At 48.4% G+C, this 23,438-nt stretch overlaps 1 protein-coding gene across 3 annotated transcripts in view; it reads right to left on the bottom strand.

Moving 5' to 3' along the window:
- The window catches only part of RFT1 (RFT1 homolog), a 50,286-nt gene that overhangs the window by 16,639 nt on the left and 10,209 nt on the right, over positions 1–23,438 (bottom strand). For 2 of the 3 annotated variants that reach the window (XM_070050720.1, XM_070050722.1), the window contains exons 4-8: positions 23,126–23,315; positions 21,819–21,920; positions 15,767–15,904; positions 8,354–8,432; positions 1,515–1,565 (exon numbers count right to left, since the gene is read on the bottom strand). In XM_070050720.1, coding sequence (XP_069906821.1) covers positions 1,515–1,565; positions 8,354–8,432; positions 15,767–15,904; positions 21,819–21,920; positions 23,126–23,315 — 560 coding nt within the window. The remainder of the gene's footprint in view (positions 1–1,514; positions 1,566–8,353; positions 8,433–15,766; positions 15,905–21,818; positions 21,921–23,125; positions 23,316–23,438) is intronic. The other variant, XM_070050721.1, reaches the window with a different exon arrangement.

Genomic DNA, 23,438 nt, shown 5'->3' with positions numbered 1-23,438 from the left:
TGTGGGTAGCAGAGTTGGGATTGGTGGAAGAGGACTATAAAGGAGGAGAGAGACAACATGCACCAGGAACATCCGGATAATATCTGAGCAGCCCCCGAGAGAGCCGGCCGGCGGTGTGCCGCTCCCCCGCGGAAGTGGGGAAAGTGGCAGGGGGAGCCGCCCTTCCACGGAGGTGGGAGGGATCGGCAGCCAACCCGGGAAGGACCAGCAGCAAACCCAGGAAGGGCCGAGCAGACAAAAGAACAGCGCAGGGTCCTGTGTCGTTCCTCCGCGAATGGGGGAGCGACACCACCCACACTCCAACCTGTTTATATATTCAATTAGAGCACACCCTATCACCCTATACCATAAAAGAGACTGATAGCAGCCTTGCACTGTGGCACAGTGAGTTAAAGCTCCAGTCTGCAGTGCTAGCATCCCATGTGGGTGCAAGTTCAAGTTCCGGCTGCTCTATTTCCAATCCAGCTCCCTATTAATGCACCTGGGAAAGCAGCAGAGGATGGCTAAAGTCCTTGGGCCTCTGCACCCATGTGGGAGACCCAGAAGAAGCTCCTGGCTCCTGGCTTTAGATTGGCACAGCTCTGGTGACTGAAGGCATCTGGAGAGTGAACCAGCGTATGGAAGACCTCTTTCTCACTCTCTCTCTCTCTAACTCTACCTTTCTCTGTAACTGTCTTTCAAATAAAATAAATCTTAAAATAATAAAAAAAGACTGATAATGCAGGAAGGGCCCTTCTTTCACTCTTGACCATTCCAGGGGATCCAGCTCTCTGACCTCCTCATGACTAGTTTGTCTTTGTGTGGGGAGGTTCACACTCATACACCAATGCACATTCACTCTCCATTTCAATTAATCCTGTCCTCACTTGTGCCCTGTATTATAACTCTGCTTTAAATTCTTATCTCTGTGGGGGCAAGAACCTGGAATAAAGATTAAGACACATGGGCCTGGACAAGACCTGGGCAGTATACTGTATAATATATTTACCAAGACCTACAGTTTATAAGCATCAGGATTCTTTCTTTTTTTTTTTTTTTTTTTTTATTTTTTTATTTTTGATAGGCAGAGTGGACAGAGAGAGAGACAGAGAGAGAAAGGTCTTCCTTTTGCCGTTGGTTCACCCTCCAATGGCCGCCGCTGCAGCCGGCGCACCGCACTGATCCGATGGCAGGAGCCAGGATCCAGGTGCTTTTTCCTGGTCTCCCATGGGGTGCAGGGCCCAAGCACCTGGGCCATCCTCCACTGCACTCCCTGGCCATAGCAGAGGGCTGGCCTGGAAGAGGGGCAACCGGGACAGAATCCGGCGCCCCAACCGGGACTAGAACCCGGTGTGCCGGCGCCGCAAGGTGGAGGATTAGCCTATTGAGCCACAGCGCCGGCTCAGGATTCTTTCTTTATAGTATTAATTTCCCAACATCTCCAGGTTCATTTTTTCATGAGATATTATCAAGTTACAGAAAGAAATATTAGGAAGTATGTATTCATAGATCAACTTTTGATTAAAACATCTTACCCTGATCGCCAAAATTTAATACGTTCAAAAATGTCATCACATATCGCTCACCTGTAAATGGAAAAACAAAATAGTTGGCATTTCAAATGCACAGTAATTTCTCAGTTCCTTTTATCTTTCCATTTATCAAATTTTCCTACTGACAAATACTCTTAAGAAGAAAAATTAGATAATCAGTTAAAGACATGTTCCCTGTTCTAATGGTGATTTCAAATAATCTCATAGTAATAATATGCATATGCTAAGGGCTTTATTGACAGTGAAACTCCAAGGCAATTAAGATAAAAGCAAGGGGGCTGGGCTTATAGCACCAGCAGCTTAAGCCGCTGTTTATGAAGCTGGCATCACATATCTGAGTGCCAGTTCAAGTCCTTGCTACTTTGCTTCCAACCCAGCTCTCTGCTAATGTGCAGATGATGGTTCAAGCACCTGGGCCTCACTGCCCATGTGGGAGACCTGGAGAGTTCCTTGCTACTGGCCTGGCCCAGCCAGGCTGCGGTAGATATTTAGGGAGTGAACCAGAAGATAAATCCCTCCCCCCATCCCACCTCACTTGTTATTGCTCTGCTTTTCACATAAGTAATCTTCTAAAAATAATAAAATCAATAAAACCAACCTAAGAAGTTTTAAAATAAAAGTATAGGGAGGGGCGAGTGCTGTGGCATAGCAGGTAAAGCCGCTGCCTGCAGTGCCGGCAGCCAATATGGGTGTTAGTTCTAGTCCCAGCTGCTCCACTTCCGATCCAGCTCTCTGCTATATCTTTGGAATACAGTAGAAGATGGCCCAAGTCCTTGGGCCCCTGTACCCCTGTGTGAGACCTGGAAGAAGCTCCTGGCTCCCTGTTTTGGACTGGCACAGCTCCGGCCCTTGCAGCCAGTTGGGGAGTGAACTGGAGGATGGAAGACCTCTCTCTCTCACTCTCTCTGCCTCTCCTTCTCTCTCTGTGTAACTCTTACTTTCAAATAAATAAATAAATCTTAAAAAAAAAGTATAGGGAGATTACAAAAATGTTAATGGTGAAAATGCCCCAAGTTTTAAGGAAGGCAAAATAACCTGAATATAAACCATCTGTGATTGAAATGTCCCCAGTAGTATGTATAGGCTCATCAAAAAGCTCTTCTTGGGGTGGAGAGAGTTCCCCAAGGGCTGGCAAAGCTCTGAAGCCCAAGGTCATGACTCAAATCTAAGATAGATTAATGCCTCTAAGGTGAAGACACCAAACCCGGGCCCACCCCTGGCTTTCATGAATTTTCTTATCCAGGAGCAAAAGGCATTGACCATTAGGAGACAGAGCTCAAAACAGTGCCCGTAGCCCTGAAAGACAAATTCTACCTCCTAGCAATTGTCCAGAAAGGAAAGCATCCAGAGGTCAGGAGAAGCGCTGGTCTCAAGACTCCCCCCGACCACGACTCCCTACAAGCTCCCCAGTCCTGTGTCTGTGTGGCAGGGACGTCCTTTGGTTCCTCCCTGGCCTACGTCTCTGATCCACATGCACCACTAACAGCTCCAGCTTCTATAAACACATGTACAGCTCTTACATGTACAACCTCCACACTTTGAGATAGCTCTTCAGGGTTTACAACAAGTCCAGGCTCCTTAATCCCGCTCTTGAGGCCTTTCATACACGGATCTGAAACTATCAGTCAGGCTGCCTTTCACCAGCTCACCCCGCCTCACCCTGTCATCCTCTGCACCACCCTTGCCCCCAGGCCTTTACCCCCTAACTGCCCTGAGTCAGGCTGCACCCATGGATGGCCATGCTCTGGGTCTTGGCTCTTTGCATTCTCAACACCAAGAATGGCTCTTCTGCAAGGCCTTCCCTGTCTTCTGGCCCAAGAGGACTCTCCTTCCCACGTTCTGGAAGCTCCCTGAGGGTAGGAGCCCCATCTGTCACCACCATGTACCTGGTTTCCCAGCAGAACTCCAGGAAGCCAGAGGATACTCAGGTACTTCTGGGAGCCAAATTAGTACCTCGAGTACAGCCCCCCATAACAGTGAACCACCTGGCCGCATCTCTGGGGAGAGAATGAGCTCCTGGGGCTGTGGACTGTTGCTCTCATTTGCATTCTCCTCACCTGGCACACAGTGTGCAGGAAATGTCAGGGCAGAAGGGAACAGCACACACATTTTTACTAGTACAAAAAATGACTTCAACCTTTTTAGAGTTGTAGTTTTAAAATTATTTATTTGAGAGACAGAGTTCCTATCCACTGGTTCACTCTCCAAATGCCTGTAGCAATAGTGGCTGGGCCAGGCCAAAGTCAGGAGCTCAGAACTCTACCAGGGTCTCCCACATGGATGGGAAGAGCCCAAGTACCTAGGCCACCTTCTGCTGCCTCCTATGGTACGCATTAGCAGGAAGCTAGAATTGGGATCAGAAACAGGACTTGAACAAGGCATTCTGATGTGGATGTCTCAAGTGGCATTTAAAAAAAATTTTTTTTTACTTTTTAAAAATTATTTATTTGAGGGCCAGAGCCATGGCTCACTTGGTTAATCCTCCACCTGCAGTGCCAGCATCCCATATGGGCACTGGGTTCTAGTCCCGGTTGCTCCTCTTCCAGTCCAGCTCTCTGCTGTGGCCCGGGGAAGGCAGTGGAGGATGGCCCAAGTGTTTGGGCTCCTGCACCCGCATGGGAGACCAGGAGGAAGCACATGGCTCCTGGCTTCGGATTGGCGTAGCTCCAGCCATAGTGGTCATCTTGGGGGTAATCCAACGGAAGGAAGACCTTTCTCTCTGTCTCTCTCTCTCACTGTCTAACTCTACCTGTCAAATAAGTAAAAAAAAAAATAAATAAATAATATATATATATATGTATATATATATATATTTGAAAGGCAGAGAGAGAAAGAGAGAAAGAGGTCTTCTATCTGCTAGTTCACTCCCGCAGAAGGCTGCCACAGCCAGGCTGGGCCAGGCTGAAGCCAGGAGCCAGGAACTTCTTCCAGGTCTCCCAAGCACTTTGACCATCTTCTGCTTTCTCAGGAGCATTAGCAGGAAGCTGGATCAGCAGTGGAACATTCAGAACTTGAACTGGTACCCACAGGGGATGCCAGCATTGCATGCGGCAACTTAACCTGTTATGTCACAATGCCAGCCCCCTCAACTTGCATGTTCCTAGAACTGTATGCTTTAAAGATAAAAAAAAAAAAAAAATCTGGGAGACCTAACTAAGCCACTTCTTTTTTTTCCTGCAATGGAAGAGGCCTTGAGAAATTCTTGGGCTCCTGGTGGCCCAGTCAGGCAGCCATGCCAGGGGCCAAACTAACAAGCATGCACGCAGCACCACATTCAGGCCAGGCTTGGGAGACTTAGCATAGTGGCTGAAACCTGCTGCTGCAAACACATGCCGGTGATGGCAATCCAAACAACCAAGTTAGGGCCATCACTTAGACTGGACTCCTTCCTTCAAACTCATTAAAACTGTTCTTAAAACTTTTAGGGGCGGGGGCAGGGGCAGGGGCAGGGGCAGGGGGCAGGCATTCAGCACAATGATTAAGCCACCCCATGTAACAACCCACATCCTACACTGGAGTGCCTATGTTTGAGTCCTGCTTCCACTTCCAAGTCCAGCTTCCTGTTAAGCACCCTGGGAGATAGCAGGTGATGGCTCAAGTTCTTGGATACCTGCTAACAATGTGAGAAACTCAAGGTTGGTTTCTAGGCTCTTAGCCTCAGTTTGGCTCAACCCTGGTTATTACGGGCATTTAGGGAATGAGCCAGCAGATAGCATCTCTCTCTGCCTGTCTGGCTTTGTCTCTCTTTCTCTTTCTCTCTCTGCTCTTCAAATAAAATATAGCATAAAAATTTAGAAAAATAAAACTTCAGGGGGAAAAATAGCACATAAGCAAGTGTCCTTTCTGAAACTTACTCCACTGATTCTCCTGCTCTAATAACAATGTGAACAATCAATACACAATTTACTGCAGTTACCTTCTGCTACTGATTTTCCTACTGTATCAACAAAGAATCAGTGAGCATCTATCTTGTGCCAGGCCTGGCAGGGAGACAGCGATTACCAAGGGCACACCCACTGTTCCCGTGGAGCTTAGGGCTCAGGTGCCTCCACTGAGCAATGCTGGCTGACCCTTGCTTCCCCAGGAGGCCTTGGGACAGTTTCACTTTGGCAGTGGCAAACTTCCAAGCTCAGGTCAGAAACACACATTTTCCACATCTCAACAGCTCTTAGATACCGCTGGTCCTATGCCTGAGGTCACAGATGGGAAACAGGTAAAGAGACAATTACTTCCCCTTGGAGCCACACCTTAAAAAAAGATAATACGGGTCTGGTGCTATGGCCCAGCGGGTTAATGCCCTGGCCTGAAGTGCCGGCATCCCATATGGGTGCCAGTTCAAAACCCAGCTACTCCACTTCCAATCCAGCTCTCTGCGGTAGCCTAGGAAAGCAGTAGAAGATGGCCCAAGTCCTTAGACCCATGGGAGACCTAGAGGAAGCTCCTGGCTCCTGGCTTCGGATTGGTGCAGCTCCAGCCAATGATGCCAATTGGGGAGTAAACCATCAGATGGAAGACCTCTCTCTCTCTCTCTCTCTCTCTTTCTCTGCCTCTCCTCTCTCTGTGTAACTCTTTCAAATAAATAAATAACTATTTTAAAAAAAGAGATAATATAACAAGGTAAGGCTGCCGCTGTGGCTCAATGGGCTAATCCTCCGCCTGTGGCGCCGGCACACCGGGTTCTAGTCAGGGTAGGGGCACCGGATTCTGTCCCGGTTGCCCCTCTTCCAGGCCAGCTCTCTGCTGTGGCCAGGGAGTGCAGTGGAGGATGGCCCAAGTGCTTGGGCCCTGCACCCCATGGGAGACCAGGAGAAGTATCTGGCTCCTGCCATTGGATCAGTGCAGTGCGCCTGCCGCAATGCGCCAGCCGCGGCAGCCATTGGAGGGTGAACCAACGGCAAAGAAAGACCTTTCTCTCTGTCTCTCTCTCTCACTGTCCACTCTGCCTGTCAAAAAAATAAAAAAAAAAAAACCAAGGTAATAAAACCTATGTAAGAATTTTAAATATTAAAAAAATGAATTCTAGGATTATAGGGAACTTTTTTATATTTCAGTGACTTTTATAAAGGGGTTATATTATTTTTATGATTAATCTATAATTCTGAAAAGATTAAAAAATACATCCAGTAATATACAATAGGTGTATAGATATGAAATTTGTATTTAAAGAGGAACTATTACCTTCAACACTTTACAGATGCCTCAAATCTCATTTTTTGTTAATTGTGAATACAAATAAACCAACACATACATAAGCATACATGCATATGCATGCATACACACATGTATACAACATGCCTTCAGCTCCCTGCCAGCTCTCTGCATCAAGAGCTCTGTCCAGGCTGGCGCTTTGGTGTAGTATTAGGTAAAGCCACTGCCGCAGTGCCAGCATCCCATATGGGTACCGGTTCAAGTCCCAGCTGCTCCACTTCCCATCCAGCTCTCTGCTATGGCCTGGGAAAGCAGCAGAAGATGGCCCAAGTCTTTGGGACCCTGTACCCGTGTGGGAGACCCAGAAGAAGCTCTTGGCTCCTGCTTTGGATCAGCGCAGCTCCAGCCATTGCAGATAAACCAGTGGATGGATGACCTCTCTCCCTCTGTCTTTCTCTGCCTCTGCCTCTCTGTAACTCTGCCTTTCAAATAAACAAACAAATCTAAAAAAAAAAAAAAAAGGAAGCCTGATCAAGAGGCCCAGTGTCATGGCATAATTGGTTTAGCTGCCACCTGCGAAGAGGGCATCCATATGGGCATTGGTTTGAGTCCTGGCTGCTCCACTTCTCACCCAGTTCCCTGCTGATGTGCATACTGTAGGATGGCCCCAGTAAAGGATGACCCTGTTACCCATGTGGGGAGACCTAGAGGAAGCTCTGGGCTCCTGGGATTGGCCTGCAACAGCCCCAGCTGTTGAAGCCATTTAGGGAGTGAACCAGTGGATAGAAGATAGCACCCCACCCCACCATAACTCTGCCTTTCAAATAAATACAAAATAAATCTTTTTCTAAAAAAAAAGTCTGAGGGCCAGCATTGTGGTGTAGTGGGCTAAGCCTCCACCTGCTGCGATGGCATCCCATAGTCCCTGCTGCCCCTCTCTGCTATGGCCAGGGAAGGCAGTAGAAGATGGTCCAAGAACTTGGGCTCCTGCACCCGTGTGGAGACCTGGAAGAAGCTCCTGGCTCCTGATCGGCCTGGCTCCAGCCCTTGCAGCCATTTGGGGAGTGAACCAGTAGATAGAAGACCTCTCTCTCTGTCTCTCCCTCTCTCTATAACTCTACCTCTCAAATAAATAAAATAAAAATCTATAGAAAACAAACAAACAAGTCTGATCAAACCAGTACACAAGCCAATCTTGCTGTTCAAGAAAGTAAAATGATGATGAAAATCCTGGTTCATAAACAAGTTGAAAAAAAGTAGAAAATGTATAAAAAATTAGGATGTGGTAATAATGGCCAGTTTCTTTTCTATAACAGAAGTAATATTTTTAAGGGTTTATTTATTTAAATATTTATTTATAAAAGTAATACTTGTATAATACATTTATTAAAATGATGGAATGGGGTTATAGAGTTAGACTTGGATCCCAAAAAAGCTGTTCTACTTTACTGTAGAATCCTGAAGAAGCTCTACAAATCTCCTGACCCTCAGCTTCCTCAATACGTAAAACATAACACTAAATGAAAGTTGGTTTTCCTCTCCTTATCTGAAAAAACAAAAACAAAAACACCATTTCTGAGGTCTTTGTGCTCAGGGGGTTGCAGGCAGGTACCCAGGTAACAGCAGTCCTTCTGCGGAGGTCTCCTCACTGCTCAGAGCCATGTCTTCCTTACCTTCAGTCAAAATCTGTTTCAAGAAGGACTGCTTGAAAAAACTCCAGGTCAGTTTAGCCTCTTTCCAATTTACAAAAGCCTGGAAGAGAAAACAAAACAAACACAAAATCCCAGGCATGTCAGGTCTAAGAACACAGTGCTACATGACAGTCAAACTCACTCTAGTCCCTAAACCCTGATTTGAATATCCCCTGACCCCTGCAATTCCCCATTTAAATCTAAGCACAGAAAAACATCTAGGCCGGCACCGCGGCTCACTAGGCTAATCCTCCGCCTGCGGCGCCAGCACCCCAGGTTCTAGTCCCGGTCGGGGCACCGGATTCTGTCCCGGTTGCTCCTCTTCCAGGCCAGCCCTCTGCTGTGGCCCGGGAAGGCAGTGGAGGATCCACAGGCGGAGACTCCTCAAGAATTGCTACTGCCCCATGGAGGTCCAGTCAGTACCCTGGCCACATCGAGCTGACACCTCCAGCTCATGGGCCTTCCCTTACAGAGTATCTGAAGTGGGCTGAGCATTGTGGCACAGTGGGTTAGGCCACCTCTTGGGACGCCAGCATCCCACATCTGAATGCCTGAGTTCAATCTCTGCCTCAGCTTCCAGCTAATATGTACACAGGGAAGCAGCAGTGATGGCTGAAGTCCTTGGATCCCTGCTACCCATGTGAGACCTGGATTGACTTCCTGGCTCTTGTTCGGCCACACCCAGCCCTGCCTGTTGCAGGCATTTGGGAGTGAATCAGCAGATGGAAGCACTCTCTCTAGCAATCTCTCTCTCTTTCTCTCTTTTATTGCTTTGCCTTTCAAATAAAGAAAAAAAATACTTAAAAAATGAAGCATGCCAAGCCAGAGAACAATTTCTGCTCTACAGGGTCCATATATGAATACCATATTCAATCAAGCAGGGCTCTTTTGCATAGAGTTTATAAGCTGTGCTTATATAATTCAAAAGAAATTCAAGGGCGGGCACTGCGGTACAGCGGGGTTAATCCATCACTGACGATACTGCATCCCATATCTGAGTGCCTGGTCTATGTTCTGGTTACTCTGTGCTTCCAGTCCAGCTCCCTACTAATGCATCCTGTGAGGCAGTGGATGAAGAAGGTCTTTGGGGAATAAATCAGCAGATGGAAGATCTCTTTTCTGTCACTCTGCTTTTCAAATAAATGCTAAAACAAGAAATTCAGTTTTCCCCAATCAGTTAAAATACTTAGAATCAGTACCACTCAGGAAAAAAGAAAAGGAAAAACAAAACTGATACGGCTCTTCCAAAACTCCGAGAGGCCTCCAACTACCCATCTCCTAAGGACAAAGAGGGCAAGAAAGAAGCAAATACTTAAATAGGGCAGAGGTCAACTTATAAGGCAGATGGCCTTAAGGCCACAAAACTGACCACAAAATGGAGCAGTGGGGCCGGCGCCGCGGCTCACTAGGCTAATCCTCCGCCTTGAGGCGCCGGCACACCGGGTTCTAGTCCCGGTCGGGGTGCCGGATTCTGTCCCGGTTGCCCCTCTTCCAGGCCAGCTCTCTGCTGTGGCCAGGGAGTGCAGTGGAGGATGGCCCAAGTGCTTGGGCCCTGCACCCCATGGGAGACCAGGAAAAGCACCTGGCTCCTGGCTCCTGGCTCCTGCCATCGGATCAGCGCAGTGCGCCGGCCGCAGCGCGCCGGCCGCGGCGGCCATTGGAGGGTGAACCAACGGCAAAGGAAGACCTTTCTCTCTGTCTCTCTCTCGCTGTCCACTCTGCCTGTCCAAAAAAAAAAAAAAAAAAAAAAAAAAATGGAGCAGTGGCCCAGTGAGCTAGCTATTATCATCTCTGACTCCTATCCTTGTACTCCTCCCAGTTTCCTCTGTGTTTTGAAAAGTACTGATTATTCCAAGTTATGACTTTTGAGTGTTGGGATTTGGGAAGGCTCTTTGGGAGGGGAGGGGTGAATCACAAGGTCAAGTGCACTCCACTTCTCTAAAAGGTCACTCTCAGCCACAAAAGTGGGCCCAAGGGCAAGCCTGGAGCCTATGCTCTAGGCCACACACACACTAAATTTTCTAGTAGTCACAAGGAACAGGAAAAAGAAGCAAGTGAAATCAGTTTCAATTTATTACAAATATTTTAATTTAATATGAATCAAAGTTAAAAATATTAGAGGGGCCAGTGCTGCAATGTAGCAGGTACAGCCACCCCCTGTAGTGCTGGCATGCCATATGAGTGCTGGTTCAAGTCCCAGCTGCTCCACTTCCGATCCAGCTCTCTTCTATGGCCTAGGAAAGCAGTGGAAGATGGCCCAAGTCCTTGGGCCCCTGCACCCGCATGGGAGACCCGAAAGAAGCTCCTGGCTCCTGGCTTCAGATTGACACAGCTCCAGCTGTTGTGGCCAATTAGGGAGTGAACCAGCAGATGGAAGACCTCTGTCCCTCTCTGCCTTTCCTTTTCTCTCTGTGTAACTCTTTCAAACAAATAAATAAATATTTTAAAAAATATTAGAGTCATTTCACAGTATTTTTTGCATACTAAGGCTCTGAAAAGTCCAGTGAGTATTTGGCACTTACAGATCATCTCAACTCAGACTGGCCACATTCCAAAATGCTCGACAGCAATGCGGTTGGTGGCTACACTGGTAAGTCCACAGCAACTCTGACAGCAAGGATCATTTCTAGCTCCCATTCTCGTCACCCCTTGGGCTCCAAAACGTTCTTCCAGCAGTGGGAGGACGCACCTCAGTCCTCCCCAAGGACGCCTTCAAGCTGTGACTGACCCTAGAGTAGATGCCAGGGCTGCTACAGTCCCGGCTGACTTCCCCAGTGAGAAGGATGTGGAAAACCTGGCGGTCTCCTTTTCCCAGAACAAAGAGCACCCCAGAGCACCACTAGGGGGCACTGTCAGCTGCAGGAAGATGGTAAAGCCCTTGCTGTCTGACAGGGCGCCCTCCCCAGCCCCCAAGCTCTTTTCAAAGGAAGTGAAAAGTGCAGTTTGCCTAGCAGCTCTTGAGAAGCCCAAGCAGGCTGTGAATGGGCGGGAGGAGCTAATGAGCTCTTTAAGCAAGACTCCTGGGGGAAGCGTGAAGCCACAGCAGCTGCAGCCTGTCTGCGTGGGAACTGCTCCCAACCCCCTGACCCACAAGGCACCCACTGCCCCACTGTATGGATGGAGCGGCTGCAGCTTGGTTGACCCCACGGAAGGCTGCAGTCACTGTGCTTTAACCCTTCTCAGACTCTGACACAGGGAACCCAGTCTGCTGGACCTTCCCACACCGACAAGAGCCTGGGAACACAGCCCTGTCCACACACCCCCCACAGCCTCCACCACCCCACAGGACACCGCTTGCTCTCTGCTTCCTGCTCCACCCATCTGGACCCGCCCGAGCTGTGTCCCCCCCCCCACACCTCCCATCTATCCTCTCTGTGCCTCCGCGGCCCACTGAGCTGCTTTGCTTTCCACTCCTCCTCGAGCCCACCGTCTCACAGTGAGGGTGGGCTTCGGAGTTAACATTGGAGACTGTAGTTAACGTTGGAGACTTGTAGATTCAAATTGTAGTTCCTTGACTCACCATGCTTAACTTTTGCTAAACCTTAGTTTTCCCATCTGCAAAATGGGATGCGAAGTCCTGCCTCATGGAGCTGGTATGAGGATGAATGAGAGCCAGTGAGGCACTGGGAATCCAAGCTCCTCAGCTCAGCCCTTTAGATTCCGCACCACTTCAAAGCCTTTTCTGAGGAACCACTGCCCCAAAATTAAAACCAAAATCCACAGCACTGAGGCCACCACCACCTGCCAGGCTCACCTCCCTTCTTAGCCTCTGTTCACCTTCTGTCAGCTCCTCCTCCCCAGCTATGAAGCCAACAGAAGCACCCCAGTCACTCCTGCATTCCCAGTCCCAACAGGCGTGCAATAGGTCCTGGGCACAGCAGCTACCCAGGCGCACGTCCACCATTCACATTTTACCCTGCCCACCCGTGTGTCCATGACAGCTCAGAGGGAGCTTCCTCCATGAAGCCTTTCTGATGCTCCCAGATGCAGTTCATCAGTTCTTCCCCCAGAATGTGCAGCAGGGTAGCTAGCTGAGTGCCCACCCTCTGTCCTCACCACAGTGCAAATTCTGAGGCCAGGGACTCCACTTGGGGCACCTGATACAGTGCTTACCACTTAATAAAGCTTAATACACCTGACCATTTCAGTGTTACTGAAATATTACCAGATCTCTTAAATCACTCAGAAATGTCAAAAAAAAAAAAAACACAAAAGGTGGCCATTTTTTGAGGGTCCATTAATTTATCATAAGACTCAATAAATATCGTTAAAGAAGATGAAATTCTATAATACAAAGGGGAATCTCATACTTTGGGCAAACGCATTTTGAATGTACTCGTTCACCCAGTTTTGAACCAGGGAGCCCCAGGGCAGACAGCTGCCTTGGGGCATCGAGTTGGGTATTCAGGTTCGACTCACTTCTTTACTTGTCTTCAAATACTCAACATGAACAATGAACAGTTCTACATGGCACTTCCCAATCTTTGAGTAAACCAATAACTACCAAGGGCAATGAGACAATTTCTTCTGAAAGATGAGAGCATGGAGGTTAAGGACAGAGACGAAGGTTAGTCCACAGAAGGTAGAGAGAAGTGGGTCCACCATGAGCTGTGTGAGTTTGGCTTAGCCACTTAACTCCTGTGAACCTCCAAGTTCTCATCTGTGAAATGGAGAAAAGAGTATTTACCTCTGAGTGCCACTACGAGGACTGAACACACGAATCCACAGAGAATGCATGGCGCAGTGCCTGGCACAGAGCGCGCTGTCAGTGGCAGTTCCTGGAAATGGCTCTTTGTCAAACTCCAGAGATGGAACTGCTGTAGTCTTCAGAGGAGCCTCACAGCTCACACAAGCTCCACAACCTCGCTTGAAAGAGGAAGATCCTGAGGCCGCTCTATCCCTGATGCCTCCCGGAGAATGACAAATCATTTTCCCTACGTCTGTGTTCCAAAGAGCACCGAGCTTGTCAGCAGCAACAGTGCCACTGTGTGCGGCAGGAACAGGCTTCTGTCCAGGCAGTACGGACAAGGCTACCATCAGGGGAGGCTGCCAGACGGAACTCTGAGTTCCCACACCAATGCCGTCAGCATCTGCCTTTCAAGCAGGTCCCAGGAGCCACCTCTGCTCTCAGAGCAGCAGGGCCATGGTGGTAACATCAGCTGCCACTCAGGCATGCCCACTCATGCCAGGCCACAGTGTTAAGCACCTTATATGCCCCATCCATGGGTTCTCAAAATAGCCTTAGCCAGGAGGTTCTATTATTCTCCCTATCTATCAGAAAAAGAAGCAGAAGCTCAGCGCTGGCACTGTGGCGTAGCGGGTAAAACCGCAGTCTGCAGTGCCTGCATCCTATATGAGCCCCAGATCAAGTCCTGGCTGGTCCACTTCCCATCCAGCTTTCAGCTGTGGCCTGGGAAAGTAGTAGAAGATGGCCCAAGTCCTTGGGCCCCTGCACCCATGTGGAAGACCCGGAAGAAGCTCCTGGCTCCTGGCTGCTGACTGACACAGCTCCAGCCGTTGTGGCCAATTGGGGAGGGAACCAGCAGATGGAAGACCTCTCTCTCTCTCTCTCTCTCTCTCTCTCTCTCTGCCTCTCCTTCTCACTCTGTGTAACTCTTTCAAACAAATAAATAAATAAATTGGCTGGTACTATGGCTCACTTGGTTAATCCTCCGCCTGTGGTGCTGGCATCCCATATGGGCACCAGGTCTAGTCCCAGCTGCTCCTCTTCCAGGTCAGCTCTCTGCTGTGGCCTGGGAAGGCAGTGGAGGATGGCCCAAGTGCTTGGGCCCCTGCATCTGCATGAGAAACCAGGAAGAAAGACCTGGCTCCTGGCTTCGGATCAGCACAGCGCCAGCCGTAGCGGCCATTTGGGGAGTAAACCAATGGAAGGAAGACCTTTCTCTCTGTCTCTCTCACTGTCTATAACTCTACCTGTCAAATAAAATAAATAAAATAAAGAAAGAAAGAAATCTTAAAAAAAAAGAAACAGAAGCTCTGTGTTCCAAACCCTTAACAATCACTCTACAGCCTCTTCATTATCCCCTCTCTCTGCTTACAGTAAGGGTTTAAATGCTCTTTTCTAGAATATGCCTGGAGCACAGTGGCTGGCCAGGCTGGGTTCAGTGGGCACCTCGAGGAAGAGAATTTTCTGTACCCCCACACCTGCTCTGTGGGCAGATGGCAGAAGCAATCCTGAATCCTAGCCAGCTACACTGCATGTAGGTAGACGGTGGTACACCCGGTGGTTGTACTGAATCAGGTTCACAGGCAAGATCAAGCCGATCAGAATGGAGACCTCTATTCTGACAGTGAGAACACATCTGCTTGCCTATGTCTTAACTAGTTTTCCTTGAAAAGTTGGATAACAGGATTCTGTAAATCTCAGGACTTAAGTTTCACATATTTTACTACTCTCTCAAGTAGGCACAAGAGAGAAATAAGGAGAAGCCCAGTGCACACCTTAGCGCAACTAAGCGCATCACATCCTGCAAAGAATGATGGGGGAGAATGGAGAAGCCTGGAACAGAGCAGGTGGTAAAGGCCCTCAGCTGAGGCAACGTGTGCAGTCCCAGCACCATGCATGACAGCAAGGACCCCACGAGAGCCAAATATGTGGAGACAAAGAGCCAAGGAGAAACAGAGTTGCCCCACTGCCACCCCTCGGCACCTACAGCCCTACTGCCTCATCTGGAACACGGGCCAACAGCTAGATCAAGAAACTACAGAGGGGTCACCCTTGCTTTCATAGAACTTTCAGCTGTCTATGCTGGGGGTCAATCTGGGAAAAAAAAAGACAAAGCAGAACAGAGAGGAGCAGGGTGGTTGGAGCCTGCGCTCTGCTGGCAGTTGAGCCCATCCTCACTCCAACCCTCACTGCGGGCAGGTGTTTATTCACTAAGCCCCAGCTCCTGGGGCCTACAATAGAAACAGTGACAGTGTCAGCCTCTGCAGAGTTGCTGTAAGCCTTGAAGAAGGCACGGAAAGCACTGGGCATGAGGCCTGGTGCCATGGGTAGGTGGCAGAAGCTCCATCCAAGAAAAGCCATCCCAAGTGTTAACCAATATTACCCTCCAGGAGTTGCTTGGCAGTGTCTGGAGACACTTCTGGGTGTTTGCTGGGGAGTAGCTGCCACTGGCATTTGGTAGGCGGAAATCAGGGATGCTGCTAACCATTCCACAATGCACAGGACAGTCTTTGCAACAATTTTCCAAGGCCAAAACATTGAGTCTGATTTAGCAACTCTGGCCTAGTGCACAGCAATGAGTCAAATAAACAGAGCTAGAAAATCATCTTTGCAATTGTTAACAACCTATTGGTTCCAGTTCCTTTCTCTCAGAATCTGTGATTAAACCAATGAGATAAATTGCAACACTCATAAATTGCAACACTTACTCCAGTTTTGGTAAGGCTGGGCAACAGATCCGTTATTCTGGAGACAGGAAGAATCTGTGGCTTGGTGGATCCTGGGGAAAGCAGTAACTTTGTGAAATAAACAACATAGCAGAGCACCAGAACTGCAGTGTAGAAGAGCTGAGAAAAGAAAACAATGCATTGAAATTAAGCTGTTTGAATATATCCACATAAAATTAAGACATGCCTATAAATATGACCTTAAAGGCCAATCCAGGAATGCAACTGTCATAATTAACCATACTTTCTGTTGGCCAACCCCTCACTCTTTGGAAAATAGTGTGGTTCACTCAGAGCCAGTGTTTTCGGGCAAGGTGTTCCAAACACTTCCCTTCCCTTCCCTTCCTGGGAGGACGTAAGTTCTCATGGGCAGGCAGAACACAACTTCCATAATAGATGGTCACTAGCTCAAGAGGCACAGCAAGGTCAGGTACATTCTCAAAAGGTTTATATTTGGCCAAAAGACTAGGTCCCTCCCACCTCACCCTTGCCTGTACCCTGTGAAGGTCCAGGGTCCTGATGTGTTAACAGCCAGGGACTTGCCGCCTTCTAGGGCTCTGGAATTTCCATAAACCCCGGAAACCTGTGGCTTTCTGATTACAAAGCAGAATTGAGCTGCTGGCTCTCTCCATTCCACCCAGTGTGTGGGCAGGGCAAGGGCTACTACAGGAAGGGGGAGGAAATGAAGGGGCGATAAGAGGGTCCACCCCTGCATCCACCCATCTGTGACAAAAGAATGGCTCCTGGCCAGGAAGAGCCAGGATCATTGTTTGCAGGCTGGGAGGAGTGTTCCAAAAACCCCTTTCTTTAAGCTCCCTTGCACCCTCCTGCCTCCTGAGGAAAGCACACCCTCAGGAGGGACTGGGACTTCCATACTGGCACAAAGCAGGCCACTCCTGCAGAAAGGCGCACAGCAGGGACCAAGGTGAACCTCAGGTGAGCAGGCCGAGGCTCCCCTGTCCCTCACTGCCAGCCACCAACCACCCTCTTTCATGTCTGAAGCTCTAAAAACAGGAGCAGCTCTGCTTCAAGCCACACCACCTGATGCCAACAGCCTTCCTGCCGAACCAGCACCCCGGGGAAGCATGATGAACCCACAGATCATCTGAGTGAAGGCATCATAACGTTTACAGAGGGGAAAAGAGCATATAGACGAAGTTCACTGTTCTGTCTTAAAGTGTGCAGTTAGTGTCGCTTTTAGTACATTCACACTGGTAGGCAACCACCACTGCTATCTAATTCCAGGACATTTTCCTGCCCCCACATGGAAACTGCACTCATTAAGGAGTTACTACCCACTCCCCCACACTCGGGCCAACACGCATCTGCTCTCCTTCTCTACATGACATGTAGATGGAATCCTACGCTTGTGGCCTTTTGTCTGACTTCTTCCACTTGGTTCACCTACCTTGTAGTATGAACTAGTGTTTAACTTTTATGGCTGAATAATATGGCATTATAAGAAGCCACCATATTTTACTCATTCATCAGTTCATGAACATTTGGGTTGTTTCTACCTGTTGGCTATTGTGAATAGTGTTGCTATAAATATTTGTGTACAAGTTTCTGTGTAAGCATGTTTTCAGTGCTCTAAATACTTGGGAGCAGAATGGCTGGGTCCTGTGACATTCCTGTGTTTCACATTTTGAGGAACAGCTATGTTTTCCACAGCAGCTACACTGTTAACAATCCCACCAGCAAGGTAGGAGGGTTTTCATTTCTCCATGTCCTCACCAACACTTGCTATTTTCTAATTTCTTTTAATAAAATGGTATGAAGTGATATCTCACCGTGTTTTTTGTTTGTTTGTTTGTTTGTTTTTGACAGGCAGACTGGACAGTGAGAAACAGAGAGACAGAGAGAAAGGTCTTCCTTTGCTGTTGGTTCACCCTTCAATGGCACCTTCAATGGCGCGCTACAACCGGCGCATCGCACTAATCCGAAGCCAGGAGCCAGGTGCTTCTCCTGGTCTCCCATGCGGGTGCAGGGCCCAAGGACTTGGGCCATCCTCCACTGCACTCCCGGGCCACAGCAGAGAGCTGGCCTGGAAGAGGGGCAACCAGGACAGAATCCAGTGCCCCAACCAGGACTAGAACCCGGTGTGCCAGTGCTGCAGGCAGAGGATTAGCCTAGTGAGCCACAGCACCAGCCTCACCGTGGTTTTGATTTTGCATTTCTCTAGTAACTAAGGATGTTGACTGTTGGGTTACCTGCCCATTAATTTGTTTATCTTTAGAGAAATGTCTGTTCAAAACTTCTGCCTACTTTTTAACTGGATAGTTCGTCTTTTTACTGTTTAGTTGCAAGGTTCTCCATATATTCTGGAGTGGCCTTTTTATTTGACACATGGGACAAGGGACCAATTTAAGAGGGAAACTGGAGGTGAGTCGGACAAACGGGAATTCCAGTGTCCTGGGTGGAGCTCACCCGCTTCGATAAGGTGCTGCTGACTCTTAGACCTCTCACCCAGACACTGACAGAGAACTTCCCAAAGAGCTCTCAGAAGTCTTATGATAAGGAAGTAAACCCAGACTGGTTTCACTGTACTATGACCTATGATATAAACCAGGTGGAAGCTATGACAGTCAGGAACTCATAATGCAAGGGCCTTTCCCAAGAAGAGCCAACCAACATCTGGACATCCCTGTGGCCTGCCTGTCCTACTGGGGAGAGTGTATCAAAAATAATGACTGGGGGGCTGGCACTGTGACACAACAGGTAAAGCCGCTGCCTGCAGTGCCAGCATCCCATATGGGTGCTGGTTCAAATCCTGAGTGCTCTGCTTCCAATCCAGCTCTCTGCTATACCCTGGGAAAGCAGTAGAAGATGGCTCAAGTCCTTGGGCTCCTGCACCCACTTCTGGGAGACCCAGAAGAAGATCCTGGCTTTGGATGGGCACAGCTCCAGCCAGTGCGGCCAATTGGGGAGTGAACCAGTAGATGGAAAGCCCTTTCTCTCTCTCTCTCTCTCTCTCTCTCTGCCTCTCTTCTTTCTGTGTAACCCTTTCAAATAAATAAATAAATCCTAAAAAACAAAAACAAAAAACAATGACTGGGGGCCAGCACTGTGGAGTAGGGGGTTAAGCTGCCACTGCAGTGCCAGTATTCCAAATGGGTGCCCGTTTGAGTCCCAGCTGCTCTGCTTCCAATCCAGCTCCCTGAAAATGCACCTGAAAAAGCAGCGGAAGATGGCTCAAGTTCCTGGGCCCCTGCATCCACGTGGGAGATCTGGAAGAAACTCCTGGCTTCAGCCTGGCCCAGCCCTGGCCATTGGGGAGTGAACCAGCAGAAGGAAGATCTTTCTCAGTCTCTCTATTTTTCTCTCTATCTCCCAGTAACTCTGTTTTCAAGTAAATAAATTTTACCAAAAAAAAAAAAAAAAAAAAAAAAAAAAAAAAAGACTGATTAGAACTATAGTTCTAGATCCATTAACATGTAGCAAAAAAAAAAAAAAAAGTAATTTCTCTAAAATGGTCAACTCTGCCAATTGTTTTTAGGAGGAAATCCTCAATCCTGTTTTATTAACTTTAAATCTAGCTCTTCCGTATTCCACAAAAATAGTTGTAATTTTTGCCTGGGATATGTGAAGGAATTCCAAATAAATCATTACTAAAAATCTTAATTTATCTTCCTATACATTAATAAAAATTACAGGCTGGGGTTAGCCATTTGGCACAGTGGTTAAGATGCCACTTGGCACACTATCATTCCATTTGGAAATGCCTGGGCCGGCGCCACAGCTCAATAGGCTAATCCTCTGCCTGTGGCACTGGCACACCGGGTTCTAGTCCCGGTCAGGGCACTGGATTCTGTCCCGGTTGCCCTTCTTCCAGGCCAGCTCTCTGCTGTGGCCAGGGAGTGCAGTGGAGGATGGCCCAAGTCCTTGGGCCCTGTACCCGCATGGGAGACCAGGAGAAGCACCTGGCTCCTGGCTTCAGATCAGTGCGGTGTGCCAGCAGCAGCGCGCTGGCTGTGGCAGCCATTGGAGGGTGAACCAATGGCAAAGGAAGACCTTTCTCTCTGTCTCTCTCTCTCTCACTGTCCACTCTGCCTTAAAAAAAAAAAAAAAAAAAAAAGAAAGAAAGAAAGAAATGTCTGAGTTCAGGGGGCTGGCGCTGTGGCGCAGTGGTTTAACACCCTGGCCTGAAGCACCGGCATCCCATATGGGTGCCGGTTAGAGTCCCGGCTGCTCCACTTCCATTCCAGCTCTCTACTATGGCACAGGAAAGCAGTTGAGGATGGCCCAAGTCCTTGGGCCCCTGCATCCATGTGCTCCTGGCTCCTGGCTTCAGATCAGCGCGGCTCCGACCACTACGGCCAATTAGGGAGTGAACCATCGGATGGAAGACCTTTCTCTCTCTCTCTCTGCCTCTCCTCTCTCCGTGTAACTCTGAGTTTCAAATAAAAATTAAAAAAAAAAAAAGAAAGAAAGAAATGCCTGAGTTCAAGTCCCAGCTCTGCTTCCAGTTCTATCTTCCTGCCAATGCATACCCTGGAAAGCAGCAGGGAACAGCTCAAGTACTTGAATCCCTGCCACCCACATGGGAAACCTGAATTGAGTTCCGGGCTCTTGATTTCAGTCTGCGTGGCCTTACTTGTTGAGGACATTTGAGGAATGAGCCAGTGGATGGACGATTGATATCCGTCTGTCTCTCTCTCTTTCTTTTTTTTTTTTTTTTTTTTTTTTTTTTTTTTTTTTTTTGACAGGCAGAGAGGACAGTGAGAGAGAGAGAGACAGAGAGAGAAAGGTCTTCCTTTGCCGTTGGTTCACCCTCCAATGGCCGCCGCTGCAGCCGGCGCACCGCGCTGATCCTGGCAGGAGCCAGGAGCCAGGTGCTTTTCCTGGTCTCCCATGGGGTGCAGGGCCCAAGCACCTGGGCCATCCTCCACTGCACTCCCTGGCCATAGCAGAGAGCTGGCCTGGAAGAGGGGCAACCGGGACAGAATCCGGCGCCCCAACCGGGACTAGAACCCGGTGTGCCGGCGCCGCAAGGTGGAGGATTAGCCTATTGAGCCACGGCGCCGGCCCTGTCTCTCTCTCTTTCAAACAAATAAATAACAATTAAAAACAAGACTACTGTTTTGTACTATCAGATGTCCTGAGAACTATCTAGTCTTCAGTTTCATTTTCTAAAATAGCACTTGTACTCTAGTTATATTTTTATTAGAACTGGAAACATGAATGGGAACTAGAAAATGATGAGTTAGAAATAAAGCGAGGGCCAGCATTGTGGCTTAGCAGGTTGAGCCGCTGCCTGCAACGCTGGTATCCTGTATGGGCATGGGTCCAAGTCCGGGCTACTCCACTTCCAATCCAGCTCCCTGTTATGGCCTGGGAAAGTAGTGGAAGGTGGCCCACATCCTGCTCCTGCACCCACGTGGAAGACCTGGGAAAAGCTCCTGACTCCTGACTTCAGCCTGGCCCAGTCCTTGCTGTTGCAGCCATTTGGAGAGTGAATCAGCAGATGGAAGATCTCTCTCTATATCTCTCTCCTTCTCTCTCTCTCTGTAAATCTGTATTTCAAATAAATAAAATAAATCTTTAAAAAAAAGAAGCCAAAATTGCTACATGCTGAAAATTCTGTGATTCAATTCATACCCTACAAATTATGTGAGATTTCAATCTAAATTTAATACATACTTGGCAGAGTTTCCTCCTATTCTGCAAACAAGTAATTGAAATCCAAGGAAAATAACACAATGTAATTTAATTCCCACCCCTCTCCTCTTACTGCTTTTTTCTTCCCATAAGAGTGTCAGACAATCTAAGGCCGGTTTGATAGGGACCTGCCCTCAGAATGTCCAAGAGGGTTTCTGACGTTTGACAGTGAGGCTGAGTATACGGCCCCTGCAGGTCCAGGGGACAATAATGGTCTCAGTGTACAGCAGGGCAGCCAGAGGTGACACAGTGGCAAGGACAGCCTTCCCCACATGTGTGACTAAAGCCAACATAAACCACACAGTGGCAGGAATCAGAAGAAAACCCAGATGGAGAAACAAAGGTTATACAAAAAGGTACAAGCCATGACTCCTACCTGGGCCAAAGAGAAAATGTGCAGTCCCCAGTGAGGCAACCACAGCACAAGACAAGCTGTCAGCACGCTCTTGAGGACTACAGACAGGCTCTCAGCAATCACCTGCAAACTCAGGGAGAAGGTGCACGTCACAAACAGCATCACCAGGCAGACACACAGGAGCGACAAAATCCAGGGGCGTGGTTCTCCCGGCAGTGGGAGCGGGGCATGTGTCCGAGCAGCCAGGTTCATGCATCTTCAGTATGTTATTCCTTAAGGTTTAGACATGTTATAAATATTCTTTTGTGTACAATTATTTATTTTAAATCATAAAAAGTTGACCTAGTACACAACTAGGTAAAATCACTAGAAGAATCCAAAATCCTTTACAGTTCTAAATGCTGATCTGAATGCGTAAGTTCCTCATTACAGCAGATAAACTTTGGCTCGATCCATCTGACAAATTTCAAGTAAATAGGCCGGCGCCGCGGCTCAGCAGGCTAATCCTCCGCCTAGCGGCGCTGGCACACCGGGTTCTAGTCCCGGTTGGGGCGCCGGATTCTGTCCCGGTTGCCCCTCTTCCAGGCCAGCTCTCTGCTGTGGCCAGGGAGTGCAGTGGAGGATGGCCCAGGTGCTTGGGCCCTGCACCCCATGGGAGACCAGGAAAAGCACCTGGCTCCTGGCTCCTGCCATTGGCATCGGATCAGCGCGGTGCGCCGGCCGCAGCGCGCTGGCCGCTGTGGCCATTGGAGGGTGAACCAACGGCAAAAGGAAGACCTTTCTCTCTGTCTCTCTCTCTCACTGTCCACTCTGCCTGTCAAAAAAAAAAAAAAAAAAAAAAATTTCAAGTAAATAAACAAACACCTATTTAGATGCAAGTCTGAAAAAATCAATTTTCTCCTATAAAAGCATTTTCTAAAAGCTACACTTTCCTGGGCCAGTGCTGTGGCATAGCAGATAAAGCCACCACCTGCAGCGCTGGCATTCCATATAGGTATTAATTCGAGTCCCAGCTGCTCCACTTCCAATCCAGCTCCCTGCTAATGCACATGGAGAGCAGCCAAAGATGACCCACATGGTTGGGCCCCTACACCCACATGGAGGACCCAGAGGAAGCTCCCGGCTCCAGGCTTTGGACTGGCCCAGCCCTGGCCATTGAGGCCATTTGGAGAGTGAACCGCAGATGGAAGATGACATTCTCTCTCTCTCTGCCTCTCTGTAACTCTGATTTCAAATGAAATAAAACAAATGTTTATAAAAAGAAAAAAGAAAAACCACACTCTCCGTTATCCTTTGCATTTCCCATTCACAGCAAAAGGCACACTGACCTTGAGCTTAACAAACATATGTGCTTGGGCCAACACCCAGAAGGGCTCTCCCAGAAGTTCCACCACTGCCGAGAGAGCGAACAGCACCACTCCAGTTCCATAGTGGGGGACGACATCAGGGTCAGGCACCTCAAGCAACTGCAACCAGACCCAGCCCAGGAACAAGGACCAAAACACACCCAGGGGGACTCTAAAAGAGGGGAAATAATGTTTTTTAATACACTAAATTGTAAAATAAAATATATATCAAACTAGCAACACTGAACAAAAACGAGACGGTCATAACAAAAACAGCAAGCATTTGTCAAGGCCC

This window comes from Oryctolagus cuniculus, chromosome 10, assembly GCF_964237555.1.
Source record: "Oryctolagus cuniculus chromosome 10, mOryCun1.1, whole genome shotgun sequence".
NCBI classification, from domain to species: Eukaryota; Metazoa; Chordata; class Mammalia; order Lagomorpha; family Leporidae; genus Oryctolagus; species Oryctolagus cuniculus.
Note: the sequence above shows the minus strand (reverse complement) of the source record. Positions and strands in the feature narration are given on the sequence as shown.